This window comes from Thunnus maccoyii, chromosome 20 (genome assembly GCF_910596095.1).
Source record: "Thunnus maccoyii chromosome 20, fThuMac1.1, whole genome shotgun sequence".
Lineage (NCBI taxonomy): Eukaryota > Metazoa > Chordata > Actinopteri > Scombriformes > Scombridae > Thunnus > Thunnus maccoyii.
The window spans coordinates 4246854-4260470 of record NC_056552.1 but is presented as its reverse complement, the minus strand read 5'-3'; the positions used below and the strand labels follow the sequence as shown (position 1 = coordinate 4260470).

At 39.4% G+C, this 13617-nt stretch overlaps 1 protein-coding gene across 2 annotated transcripts in view; it reads left to right on the top strand.

The window, feature by feature from the left end:
• kcnj16 (potassium inwardly rectifying channel subfamily J member 16) overlaps nt 1–8356 on the top strand; it is a 33978-nt gene extending 25622 nt beyond the window's left edge. The window contains exons 1-2 of one of the 2 annotated variants that reach the window (XM_042397610.1): nt 522–601; nt 7094–8356. In XM_042397610.1, the coding sequence (XP_042253544.1) occupies nt 7104–8354 (1251 nt within the window). In that variant the 5' untranslated portion in view covers nt 522–601; nt 7094–7103 and the 3' untranslated portion in view covers nt 8355–8356. Of the gene's footprint in view, nt 1–521; nt 602–7093 lie in introns of those variants that run through there. The other variant, XM_042397609.1, reaches the window with a different exon arrangement.
• The last annotated feature ends 5261 nt before the right edge of the window (nt 8357–13617 follow it).

Below are 13617 nucleotides of genomic sequence, written 5' to 3'. Positions count from 1 at the left end.
TGCTGACATAACAGGGCCGACTGTTTCATAAATATGCGTCTATTGATCTTTTAAACAGTGAAGCACGCAAGAATGGAGACTCTGAAGGTCATGTTGGTTCTGAAGAAAAACCACACTGCTGTAGACGCAAATGATAATCAAAACCTGATGACCAGACACTGCTTTAGACTAACAAATGACTCATTTAAATTCACTTTCTACAGTCAGAGAGAGAAAACTGAAGACGCTGATACACACAGAAATAGACTCTGAATCTGTGATAGAAATGTTTCGAAATCCTTGACTAAGAAGTAAATCCTGCGTCTGGATTCAAGTGCAACGTTAAGCTATTTCTGATGAAGCAAAACAAAACCAAACACATGCTCTGGTCCACTTAGCACTTTGAAGCTTGGATAAACCATTAACCTCCAGGAACCGACTGCTTAAATGTAAGAACAACTCCTGACTTTCTGTAAAAATGTCTTCTGGCATTTAAACTGCGTTTTAAAAAACTCTGCCACTGGACATTAGATCGGTGTCAACAGATTTGTCTGAAACAACTCCTGAAACAACTGTTGTGATCTCACCACCGCTGGCACACGGTTCATTTGACGCACTGAGTGTGAGTCTAAGTGACTTGTTAAGATGGAAATATGTTGCAGCATTGAGGTTTTGAAGGTCATTAGAGGTGGCAGAAACCCTCGGGGCAGAGCTAAGACTAGCCACCCATGTACACGGTTCTGTTCTAGTGAACAACAGATGGGTGGCACAATGTCATTTGCAGTAAGTGAGCATGTAATGGAGTTGTAAGTGCCCCGAGCAGGAGAGGAAATAAGCCAATTGCCTAAGTTGTTTCCAGAGTTCATCCCATGAATCCTATTATTGGCAATGGATGATGAACCATTTTGAATACAAAAGGACACTTTTATAAATTGCTGTTGTAGAAACCTCAAAAATATAAAGTTTCATACCCAAGGAAGTAAAGTTTTGTTTTGTTCATAAAGGGTGCAGTGGAAACTTTATGCCAAAGGTCAGGATGTGTTTTGGTTGTAAGTGGTTGTTCAGTGTGATGTCTTGTTTTGTACACAGAGCTGCTTGTTTCAGGTCATAAGCTCCAAAAATGGGAAGAGAGAATGTGGAGAAAACAGCTCAACCTAGTGGGTCAACAACACAGAGGGGCTGCTGTGTGATATGTACTGCTCAGGAAGTGAAGACACATGATACAATAAAAATGCAAATTACTAATTTATCAAACCTCTATAATGCTTGAGCATCATGGCTGTAAGACAGAAAAACCCATATATTTCAGTGCATACAGTAGACTGCATGTGGTATAAATTCCTCTGCAGTATCTTGAACTACTTAAAAGACGTTCAGTTCTGATTAAAACGTCTTTTCAAGGCCTGATACTCCAGATGCTAATATGATCAAAATCACTCTGACAACAGTCACATCAAGCTGAAAAATGCAGAATTAATAGTGGATTAATTGTGTCTTTGAAGTTGAGTTTCTGAGCTTACCACATGAAACAAGATGGGAGTATTCAAATTTAAATTTCCTGCCAGTGTTAAGATACTTGAGATTCTTTCTTTCTTTTTTTTTTTTTAGACATTTATTTCACTTTCTTTTTTGGAGTGACAAAGTCTTCATGAACTGCCAGAGCATTTGTCTTCATTATGTCATGTGACTCCTGACTCCCCCATGCATGAAGATAAAATTATAGCCTTTATCACAGCAAGACTGTCTGCACAGTAGCTCCATCAAAGAGTTGTGAAATATGAGATCACACATGACAAAGAAAAGCAGAAAATCCTCACAGTGCAGAAGCTGGACTTAAATGCTAACTGCTAACATCAGCATGTTAACATGCTCACAGTGACCATGCTAACATTCTGATGTGCTGTATAGCGGGAATAATGTTTACCATGTTCACCATCTTAATTTAGCATGTTAGCATGTTAACATTTGCTAATTAATACTGAATAAGACTAAGTTATAACCTAGTGTATAGCTGGACCATGTATGAAATGCTAGAGGGCTTTAATTAGTACGTTGCCTGGTTACCATCAGACATGGTTATTGTAGCAAGTTAATCATTAATGCTAAGTGTAAATACAGTGTTTTTCATGTTTATAAAGTTTGCATTCATAAATGTATTTATTATATTGCTTTTAATTTCTTTGCCATGAACATGGAAGTGCTTCATTTTGAAAGGACACTAGCCACATGTAACATGCGGCAACAGTCGTCTTGACAGTAAGACGATGCACAGATCCTCAGTTCTCACGTAAATGTCACACGACACAAACAGGCATTATTTGGATAAACTGACCACATACTGGGAATCTAAATGGTTACTTTCTTGCCTGAAAAATATTAAAACTTAATTAAGTGACATATTAACAGTCCTACAGCACCCTGTTTACTAATAAGAACATGTGAAACGTGACTGTGCAGGTTAGCGCTCTCAGTCAGTAAATACGTGTTTTTAAAACTTATTTCGAGGCCGCACTCACTCTCAGTCTTGCAGGGAGTGAGCTGCGGTCAGGGCTGCACCATAGACTGTAAAAAAAATATGGTTTGCGGACTACCGTTTTGAAGCCTTGAGTTCGGCGATTTGACTGTTGCCATCTTGGATTGCTAATGCTAATTTTTGCCAGCAAAAAACAGGCTTAAAACCATTAAAACAAAATGTACTTACTGGAAAACCTGAACAGACAACTCCATAGATGGTCTTTTAGTTCAACCAAGCGCTGAACAAGACTTTTTTAGGTGACCAAAATGTTACAATTAACTTTCATGAACTGAAAACACACTGTAAAATAGCAGCAGTTATGTCTATACTCTGTGAATCTGGGGTTACACCATGGTTACGTTACGTTACTAACGTTGTCGCCGTGGTAGTGACTTGTCAGTCACAAGGTAGCCACACCCTAATGCATACCCTGCTTTATCATATATTTTACTCTAAATGGAACCATAACTTACAAAATGAACATCATGCTGTTTTGCAGAAAACTTGAAACTAGCGATTGAAACCATAAACTCATTAGGAAACTGTTTACTGAGATAATAAATCACGTGAGAAGAAGGGTCATTTTCTCATTCAATCAGACTTCTTTTTGGAGCAAGTAGAGTCGCCCTCTGCTGGCCATTAGAAAGAATGCAGGCTTAGGGCACACATGTTGGCTTCACTTCAGACCCAGAGCGACCTGCTTGGGCTGCATTCTGTCCCGCTGAGAGGCTGAGTGCCTGTGGGCAGGAAGTGCTGCAAACACCCCCTGATGACATAATAAAAAACTGTTCACGCATTTTTGAAAGAGCAGTGGCCAATGGAGAAACTCCAACACTTGACAGTCTGACCAATGGTGTAACTTCGTCACTCAGTCAGTGACCGACAATTCCATTTCTAGGGCTGGTCCCTGTGGTCCAACCAAAAAGAAGTAGAGCTGAGGCTGATGGGAATGTCATTAGTTTTGCATGGAAATTTTTGACCTGATGATGAGTATTAAGGTATCATCAAAATGATTACAATCTACTATTGTATGTACCAAAATTTATGGCAATCCGTCCAATAGTTGTTGAGACATCTCACTCAAAACTTTCACCTCACAGTGGCACTATAGGAAAAGTCAAGTGGTCACCAAATTCATCATCAATTAAAATTCATCATCAAGGAACCTGCAATGTATATCAAAATTTGGTGCAAATGCATTATGCAAAGGTTGAGATCTTTCACTGAATAAGTGAAAACACTGATCTGCAGGTGGCAATAAAGGTTAAAGCAGGGTATCACGGAAGAAGAGTAGGAGTCATCCTCAGGGGGATGATTTGCTATCTGTTTCAACTGCACATTGTTGCATTTTGCTGTTGTAGATATGCCGACTTTTCCGCCTCAGCCCAGCGTAAAAAGATTAGATTTTTTTTTCGAATTTTCAGCATTTCCACTCAGTTTTTTTAAGCACAAATTGAAAATGCTAATAAAAACTGGTAGATGGAAATGCACATATTGCCATCCCTGGAGCCTAGCTTTAGCTAAAAATGACTGAAAATAATTGATCAATACTGAAAATAGTTGCCAATTCATTTTCTGTCCATCGACTAATCAGCAGCTTTACTGAAACTGAAAGTTACACAACCAGCCAAAGTCGTAAAACTGCAGGAAAAAGTAGGAATAAGTTAAATCACAACTTTATGCTCTGTTCCATAAACATCAGTGGTGTAGTATTCTGCCTGCTTAAATGTCTCAACGGCAACTTTTTGCCATGCCTGATTTTGCTACTGATTCCTCTAAAACGTGATATCTGCATGGCAGCTTTCAGACTGATAACCTATGACTGCTACAGTAACTCAGCATCTTTTAATTTTCCAGTGGGATGTTGTGTTTTTCTCCTTTCGTTCATATCAGGGTATTTAGGAGGGGATTATGGGAAGCTAATAGGACGTTATTTCTATGACCTCATGGAGTGAGCTCCAAAATCTGGCAGCATGGCAGATAGCTCTAGCCAGGAGGAAGTGGAGTCTGTGACTGGAGCCCAGTTCACTCAGTCAGATAGCGGTGATTCAAACCCCATTTGTTTTGGGCGTAGAGGATGCTCTCAGTGGTTTGGCTGTGATTGATCATTCCTCTGCCCGTGATCGCACCATGACACTATTCCAGTTTCCACATTCATTTTTCCCCCGCTAACTTAGACCAGTTCGGTCCTGTGGTGCTTCCATTATTGGCCCTCTGACAATTCTTTGGACCCCACCCAGAAAAAAAGGTCTTGGGCCATTGCTGTGGACAACAGCAAACCTTTGCATGGAAACATTATTGCATGTTTACAGAGAGTTACTGGGGCAAAAGCCATCCTACTGTGATTCAACAACAGACCGCTCATCATTAAACTGATATTTAAAGCAGAATTCAAGTGCAAAATGTCTTCTGTACCTGAACTGTTTGACGCATTTCCATAATTTTAGCTGTCCAATGCTGACAAAACAAATAAAGTATGACTTTTAATGTGCTTATTCCATTGTGACCACTGCCAAAAAAAGAATTTTGTAAAATCCATCAGCAGAGATGCATTAAATGAAGAGTAGAGATATTTCCACAAGTATTTGCAGCACATTAGGTATCCTCGGTTTACAAGTTTATCCAAAAACTTCGAAGCCAAAGTAGCAGCCCAAACGAGGTCTGTTACGATGAGTTTTGTATCTCCAGGCAACTGCCCCATTATGATTAAATGTATTGACACAGTACAAAGAGGCAGGAAAAACAGAATCATACATGGTAAACATTCCCAGATTGCTATCTTATAAATAGATCCCAGAGCAATCAAAGCACAGATGAAAAAAAAAACAAATAGGAGACAAAATATGAAAGAAAACATGTGAATGAAATTATAAGGATAACCCATGATGGAAAAAACAAACAAAAGATAAAAACAGGCAATACAACAAGACTTTTTAAGTCCTGTCTTACTGTTCTTATTGTCAACACAGTGCTCCTCATAAAGTCTTTATATTAGATGTTACAGGAGGGTAAGCAAGAGGTTGGAGCTTTCAAGTGATCAGCCAATGTTTTTTATACATGGAAGACTCCATTATTAATTGTTTCCTCCTACAACAGCGACTGAGGGCAAAAAAGTCAGAAAATGGGGAAGACTGGTTTAGGTGAATGACTGTGTGGACTGGTTTCTCTCACAGAACAACAGGGACAGCCTTTTAGGAATATTTTGAAAGATATGACAAGTTGCAGCATCAAGGCAAGAGCTAAACACAATTTTCATTAAAATCTTTATATATTGTCACATATATTGAGATTTGCATCATTTCTACTGTTTGCTTTGGTCACAAATTTTCATTTGTAAACATGCAGACACAGGTTATCAATCAAAAATCAGGACTAGGGTCACTGAAGTAGAACTGTAAGTACTGATTCTGCAAAACAATACCATGAATTAATTTGTGTCAAATGCTACAGCTAATCTGCAATTTTAGCAATTTTAATTTTTGCAGCAGGAGTGATAGAACTTGTGTTTCTACAGCACTCCTCTAATATGGTGCCATGGCCTAATTATGGACATAACAAATCCAGATTACCATGTTAGATTTGTGTTTTTGTGTTGTGTTGTTGTTGTGGACTCCTACAGTCCCATGTGGGTCAGAGATCAGACAGCTTTTAGTAGCTGTTTGGTATTGTTGGTGGTATTGTCTGTCTGCTCCTGCTGTCATGACCTGCATTACTCTAGTGACCTCTCAGTTTTGGGTCAGTTGAACGAGACAGCAACAAACTACTCAGTCCAAATTGACAAATGTTAGAAAGTTGCAGATTTAGGACTCTGGTCAGGGGTTGGTTTACACCTTGGTTGAAAAGTAAATGCAGTTAAATTTCAACAAATTACACAGATGTATAGACATCGACCCAGAAATCTGAGTCCTGAGATTGAAAACTACATCTGGTTCTCCAAAATAGTTAGGAAAATGTGTAGAGAATATTTTCATTGCTTCAGTGTTCTGGTTCCTAAAGCTGCAACTAACAATTATTTTTATTATTGAATAATTTGCTGATTATTTTCCCAATTGTTTAGTTTGTATAATGTCCAAAAATAGAGAGAATAGAGAGAAACTTTAAACAGCTTGTTTTGTCCAAACCATCCAAAACCTAAAGATATTCAGTTTACCATCACAAAAGACTAATAAAACTTACAAACATTCAATATGAATGGCTGAAAACAATGATTTTTTTTTTTTGTAGTTTTTGCTTAAAAAATGATTCAGGATTATCATATTTAATTAATTAATCAACCAATAATAATGGTTCCCATTCACTCCATCAAACTCACCAAACCAAAATCTCTGAAATACAAAGACAATGTGAGTGTTGACTGTTCCTATGTCCACTATACAGTGAGGTTATTTTTCTCAAGTAAAGCTACCATGTGAGGAATTAAAAAATTTCCAACTCTGGTACCCCCTAGTGCTGGTACAAAAAAAGAAGCTGTGGCAGACGTTTTTGTTTCTGTGTCTTTAACGGGAAAGGCACAGAGTCAGTGTGTTGATAATGTGTGATACTCAACATACCACACTGATGAATAAAATGGTTAAACATTATTTATTGTCTTCCCTACAGACTCTACAAGATGCATAAACAATATAAATCTGTGAGCCCCACCGATGACATCACAGCTGTGACGACTGAGAATGGACATCAACCAAGGAAACACCGATATGTGCGTAAAGAAGGCACCTGTGACGTTGTGTTCCGCCATGTTCCCGAGGAGTGGCTGCTCTTTGTGAATGACATATTCACCACCTTGGTGGAGATCAGATGGAGGGTGATGTTTCTGATCTTTGCCCTGTCTTACATCCTGTCCTGGCTCTTCTTCGGCATCCTCTTCTGGGTCATTGCTCTCGCTCACGGTGACATCAAAGACCACACAACTGACCCCTGCGTGTACGAGGTGCGCAGCTTCACAGCCGCTTTCCTCTTCTCACTTGAAACTCAAACCACCATTGGTTACGGTTTCAGGGGAATGTCCGAGAACTGCATGATTGCCATCATCATCGTCACCATCCAAGATGTCATGAGCTGCGTCATCGATACCTTTGTGATTGGAATTGCCGTCGCCAAGATGGCATCTGCTAGAAAGAGGGCGCAGACAGTGGGCTTCAGTAACTGTGCTGTCATCAACCTTCGCGATGATTACCTGTGTCTTTCCTGGAGAGTCGGTGACTTCCGCAGACACCACCTGGTGGAGGGAATGGCTCGTGCTCAGATAGTCCGTTCAACCGCGCACGCCACGGGAAAAATGGATGTGACCTATGAAGACCTGGTCATCCAGCAGAGGGACATCATCCTGGTTACACCTACCACCATCTGCCACAGGATCGAGCCCGGCAGCCCTCTGTACAAAATGAGTTTGGTAGATCTGCGGAAAGCAGACTTTGAGCTGGTGGTTTCGTTCACGTACACAGATGACAGCACAGGTATACTGCATCAGACCCGCACCTCATACACTCCAGCTGAAATCCTCTGGGGTCAGCTGTTCCAGGAGATGATCAGGGTCAGCAGGAGGCACTACAGGGTGGATTACATCCTGTTCAATCAAACTGCGAAGGTGCTGGTGCCCGAGGTGAGCGCTGAGGAGTACGAACACAAGAAGCAGCTGCGGCCCTCCCCTCGACATTCCCCACGACATTCGCCTCACGGTACTCCACGGCTCTCTCCGAGGTCACATCGGCAAAATCATGAAAATTTTCTGAAACCTCCAAAAGTAATGGTGGAACTCGTGAACGACAGCCAACCTGAACCAACCATTTCAACAGCTCAAGAAGACAAACATCAAGACACTTTGACTCTGCCAAATGATCTCACAAGTACAGAAATGTAAGAACAGGCAAAAAGAAATATTAAAGATGCTACTGAATCCTATTTACTGTAAGAAGATTTAAAGTTCTGTCTGTTTTTTTTAAACATTTGTTTAAAGTATCATTCCATCTGAAATTTGTCTTTTTTAGTATCAAACACTCAACCCTTGTAGGCTTGAAAGATGGTGCCCATTTATTCCAATGAAAGCTGCTCATCCAGCTACATGTGGGCTATTGAAGGAATCCTTAACTGTGTACAGTACAGGCTTTACAGTACATGTAAGCTCAACTAGCAAGAGTGCTAACATGTGTAGCCTACAGATGACTTCTGCTGCCTTCATGTGTCATGTGACCATTGCCTGGAGGTTGTAGCGGTCCCTCAACAGTCTCCCTATGCTACATCAATCATCTTTTGTCTCCCTGGTCTGCTATGGCTGCTTAAAATTAATAATACAAGGAGTAATAATGGGTACTTTTTTATGGTAATACCATAAATTGGTAGCAATGCTGGCGTGACGCTCAATAGCCAGCTCTATTAATACAACTATGGTTTGGTTGAGCACCAACCTGCTGCTCTTTCACTGGTCAGGAGAACTTATTGGGGAAGTACTAGAGCGACGTACTTGAGAGCCAATCTGTAAACTATTACAGGACCAATATACTGTATGTAAGGAAGCCATGCTTACAAGCTTGGCAGGACTGTGTGAGAGTGTATTTAGCCATATATTGGTGTAAACATGAGTGCTATGAACATACTGAGCTTACAGAGGGACAGAGAAGTGGATCATACCGCTGGAGTGGTTTGATACTTTTCTCCTTGGTCACTATTGAAATCCACCATAAGTGACATGGATTTAAACTGACCTCCAGCTGTAGTCCTTGAATGATGAAACTACAAACATTTTAAGCCTAAAAGAGATGAGTATTTGATGCACAAAATACAAGATATAAAATATAGATACTGATTGGAGTGTCAAACACTGTAACATAATAGAAGCACATTATTTGAAATACATAAATTCTTTATAAGGTTATTGTAATATTCAGAGTAAGGTTTCTGTAGACTTGAGTTAAAACAATATAAGATGCATAGTTCAGTGGGTGAAAACTTGTTTTTCTACGATATACTTTATAGACCTTGTGGTGAGATTGTGTAGTCAACTGCTGTTACCAAGATCAAGACTGAACTTTGAATCTCAACTTCTAAGCCGACATGGACTAAAAGTCTTGCAAGTGCTCGAACTATTCCATGACAACTGGGCAAACTCCTTATGTATGTGTATGTTACTTTTTTTTTTTTTTTTTTAAAAAAGGTCTCTGCATCTTATTCCTCCAGTAACATGACCTTTTACTCACCATTTTCTTAATGTAAAGTTTAAAGTGTAGTCACTGCTGACAGTAAATAAACAGGGATCATGGGGATGACAACAGGAATGTCCCTTATTTTGAGAGAAGTCACCAGAGTTTATATGGAAAACATGGAACATGTTAAGTTTGCTCCCTGTCTGTGGTGGTGGAGTCACATTTGTTTGGTCATTACCAGGAAGTCGAGCTGTTCAAAACTGGTTCATCAAACCATCTTGCACAAAAATAGATGAACTTATTTGTGATGAAGCTTGTTTATTGTCTTAGATTTTTGTAAATGACAAAAAAAATATTTTACATCATTGAACGGGAGGATCTGTTGTAACAGACTGACTAAATGTAATTTTGTTGACATAGAGTTTTATAAAATATGACAGCAATATTGCTTATAACACAATACCAATGTCAGCAAGTTCAATAAAGTGATGTTTAAATGTCTGGTTTGCCTCTTCACTTCCTCTAATGGGCATGTATCTGTCCTGAGATGGATCATGGTTCTTGTCGTAGAACAAAAGCCTTGATTGGGAAGGGCACTATGATGTCAAGTAATCAGACAGAAAGTAACCAGACGCTGCTTTACAACATGCTGCTGTGTCGCTTTCATTTGCATCACTGAGTAATCTCATAATAGATCCAAAATAGATCAATCCAAAGCTCATGATGTTATTTAGGCACATGATCACGACAGTGTTGATTTGCTGTGATGCTGCTATTTTCATCTGTCCATTCACAACCTTGATGGCTTGAGTTTGAGGTTCAGTCGATCTACGAAGTTATGAATTTTTTCTGTTTTGCATATGTACCAGAGCATCTACAAGCAAATGCAGATGTAAAACATAGAAATTAGGGTTCACCCCCCATAAAAAGTTGTCTTCTTGCTCACCCACATTAACCCTAACCCCTAACCCTAAATTTCTACACACATTTCTTCAGAGCAAGTACATGTTCACAACGTTAAAGGCTTCTTAATGTTGGTGATATAAACTAAAAATATATACATCACAAAGTGTAAGTGTTGTAAACGACGCAAATAAATGTTTTCTACTCTGATTTGAATTGGTGGAAGTCAGTTTAAAGGGGAGATATTATGCTTTTTGTGATTTCCTGTCATTTACATACTGTTGTGATGTCAGTTTCAAATCTTGAGGTGTATGTATGTCAAAAATGCTCCCTGTAAGACAAAATCCAGGGCTTCAGCCTGCTCTGAATGCTCCGTTTGCAAAGTTATTTTTTACTTGTCCATAATTGGCCATCTGTTCTGTAATCTCTGTTGCTAAGGTTATTCACATCGTCCACTCTCCTGTTCTGGATCGGATTCAGGCTCCAATATTTGAGGAGTTTCCATTTTGAGTAAAGAAGGAGACAAATAAGTGAAATCTGACTACTGTTGTTTGTTTACGTAGCCTTTGAAGCTGACCAATCAGTACAGAGTGGGTCATTGTGAGGGGGGGCCTTACAGAAACAGGAGCTAAAATGGCCTCTTTCAGACAGAGGCTGAACTGAGGGGCTGCATAAAGGACCAGTATAAGATAAATAAGGAGTTTTTAACTGTATATCATGCAAAGATATTTCAGTAGAGCCCCAGAATATAGATACAGACCTGGAAATGTACATGTGATGTCCTCTTTAGAGTGCATTTTCACGCCATTAAGAGCTTCTTAATGCCGGCTGTGCGTGATATTGAGGATGACACTTTATACACTTGACAGTAAGACACAGGAAATGTAGTTTTACAACCATTATACACCATTTGTTCAAAAGGGATGTAAGCTGTGATATAACTTAAAAATATACACATTACAAAGCGTAAGTGTTGTGACTAAAAACTGGAATTGTTGAGTATGAAAATGAAGCTGAATGTACAGTAAACAGTCTACAGTCTTTATAATTCTGGGTGTTAATGTTCCTGGATGGAAGTCAGTTTAAGAAAGTAAACTTTGATTGATTGAAGTGGCTACGACTCATTACTCTGAAGGTCATAGTAAACCTCAGATGAAGCAGTACAGTGGAATATGCACGTCATTTATTGTGAATGTCATCCTGTCATCATTTCTGTGGGTGTGGAAACATGTACATACTCAACATAAATAAAATATAGCATCAGGAGAGTGGCATTTCAGCCTGAAGAGATGAATATATTAGTTGAGAACAGGGAGAGGAGGACACTGAACTGGTAGATCGATTGTTGAATTAATTTGCGTGTTTGTTAGTTTAACTTTATGTCCTTATAGTCTAATTTAAACATCATCACTCATTAGTGCTCAAGGTAAAAGTATTGACTTAAAAATGAACAAAAATTACAAAATCATGTAGCATTCGGTTCCTCCTGCAGGTCTGAGCATCTCAAGATGCTCTCAGCCTCCTGCAGGTAGATAGGAGTAAGAAAAGTTCATCCTCCTCTTCTGTCCTGTGCTGCTGTCTGCTGCTCACTCACATTACAGAGCTCTGTGTGTGGGAGCCAATCACTGGTTAACTCCAGTCTCCAGCTCTCCACCTTGTGGTCCACATGCAGCACTGGGCTGCTGCATGTGTCGCTCTCTTTATTGCTGGAAATTGGGCATGGAAAGCAAACACACACAACGCGCACAGTTCACTGACACAGGTGGTTTGGGCTAAATATATGTGCTGCTATAAATAACCAGAACTAAAAATAAGACCCACAGAGAGGAGAAAAAAAAAAACCCAACAAAAACGAGCAGTTAAAAAGCCTTTTACAAAAAACATGTAGTTGCGGGTTAATGTTCATCATGAATTAGTAAGCAGGAGGAATGATTTAGTCAATGGCTTTAACACAACACGGCTGCAGCCTGACCTAAAATTATAGGGCAACAGATGCATAGTCTAAACATCCGAAGCCACTTGATAGCTCAGTGGAGAAAGACAGTCATATCATAATACAGGCATGTAGGCCTTTATTGAGTGAGTCATTCTTTCCGACAGAACACATTTTCCATACCCACATTAAAAAATAACATCTATAAAAACAACAGATATCACAAAAATGAGGATGATGGGCAGTTTGGTTTCACACTATCAACAGCAGGTGTTAACAGGCACAGAAGTCACTTTTTTGTTGTTGTTGTTGTTGTAAGATTTAGCAATAGCAAGAAGAGAACCAGATGATTTTACTAGGATTTTTTTTTTATTTCATTGTGTGTCACCAGAGTTAAAACTTGTGGTTTTTCTGTTTTCTTATATTTGATTAATGCATCTAAATATGAGACAATACACTTCATACCATTTATTACAACCTCCTCCAATTCAAAAGCAGCTATAACGGTATCCTCTTTGAATATTCCTTAAGCTGCTGTTTGATTTTTTAATAATTCCTCTCCTCTATATATCTTGTTGTTTACTCCTGGCTCCATGTGTCATCCGTATGTTGACTTTGCCGAATAAAGGTGCTTATTCTTTTTTAAAAATATGATAATTTGAACTTTTTTTGCAAATCTGAACCACTTAATTGCTTTCAGCCCTTAAATTTATTATATATCTGTTAAATAGCAGTGATGTTGACCAGATTTGAGTGTTCAAGGGAAAAAAATCCTGAATTAATGCTTTTCTGATGTTTGTTTTTGTTTATATTTCCTTGACCCCTGATTGAGATTTAACGTGTCATCGCCCAATTAGTGTCAAATTGCTCTCCCATGTTGTGTTCTGTTCACATCATCGCTCACACACACACACACACACACACAGAGAGAGAGAAAGAGAGAGAGAGAGAGAGAGAGAGAGAGAGAGAGAGAGAGAGAGAGAGAGAGAGAGACGCACACACACGTACATAAAACTTCGACAGAAACACAGAATAATTGCGCTTGTTCTTCTGTATGCGCTCCCCTCCTCCCGCTCATTGGCCGGGCGCTGAGAGGGGGGCGGGCCGTGCCGGTGCGTGCTGTTTAAAACGCTTTGGTTCAACTCACT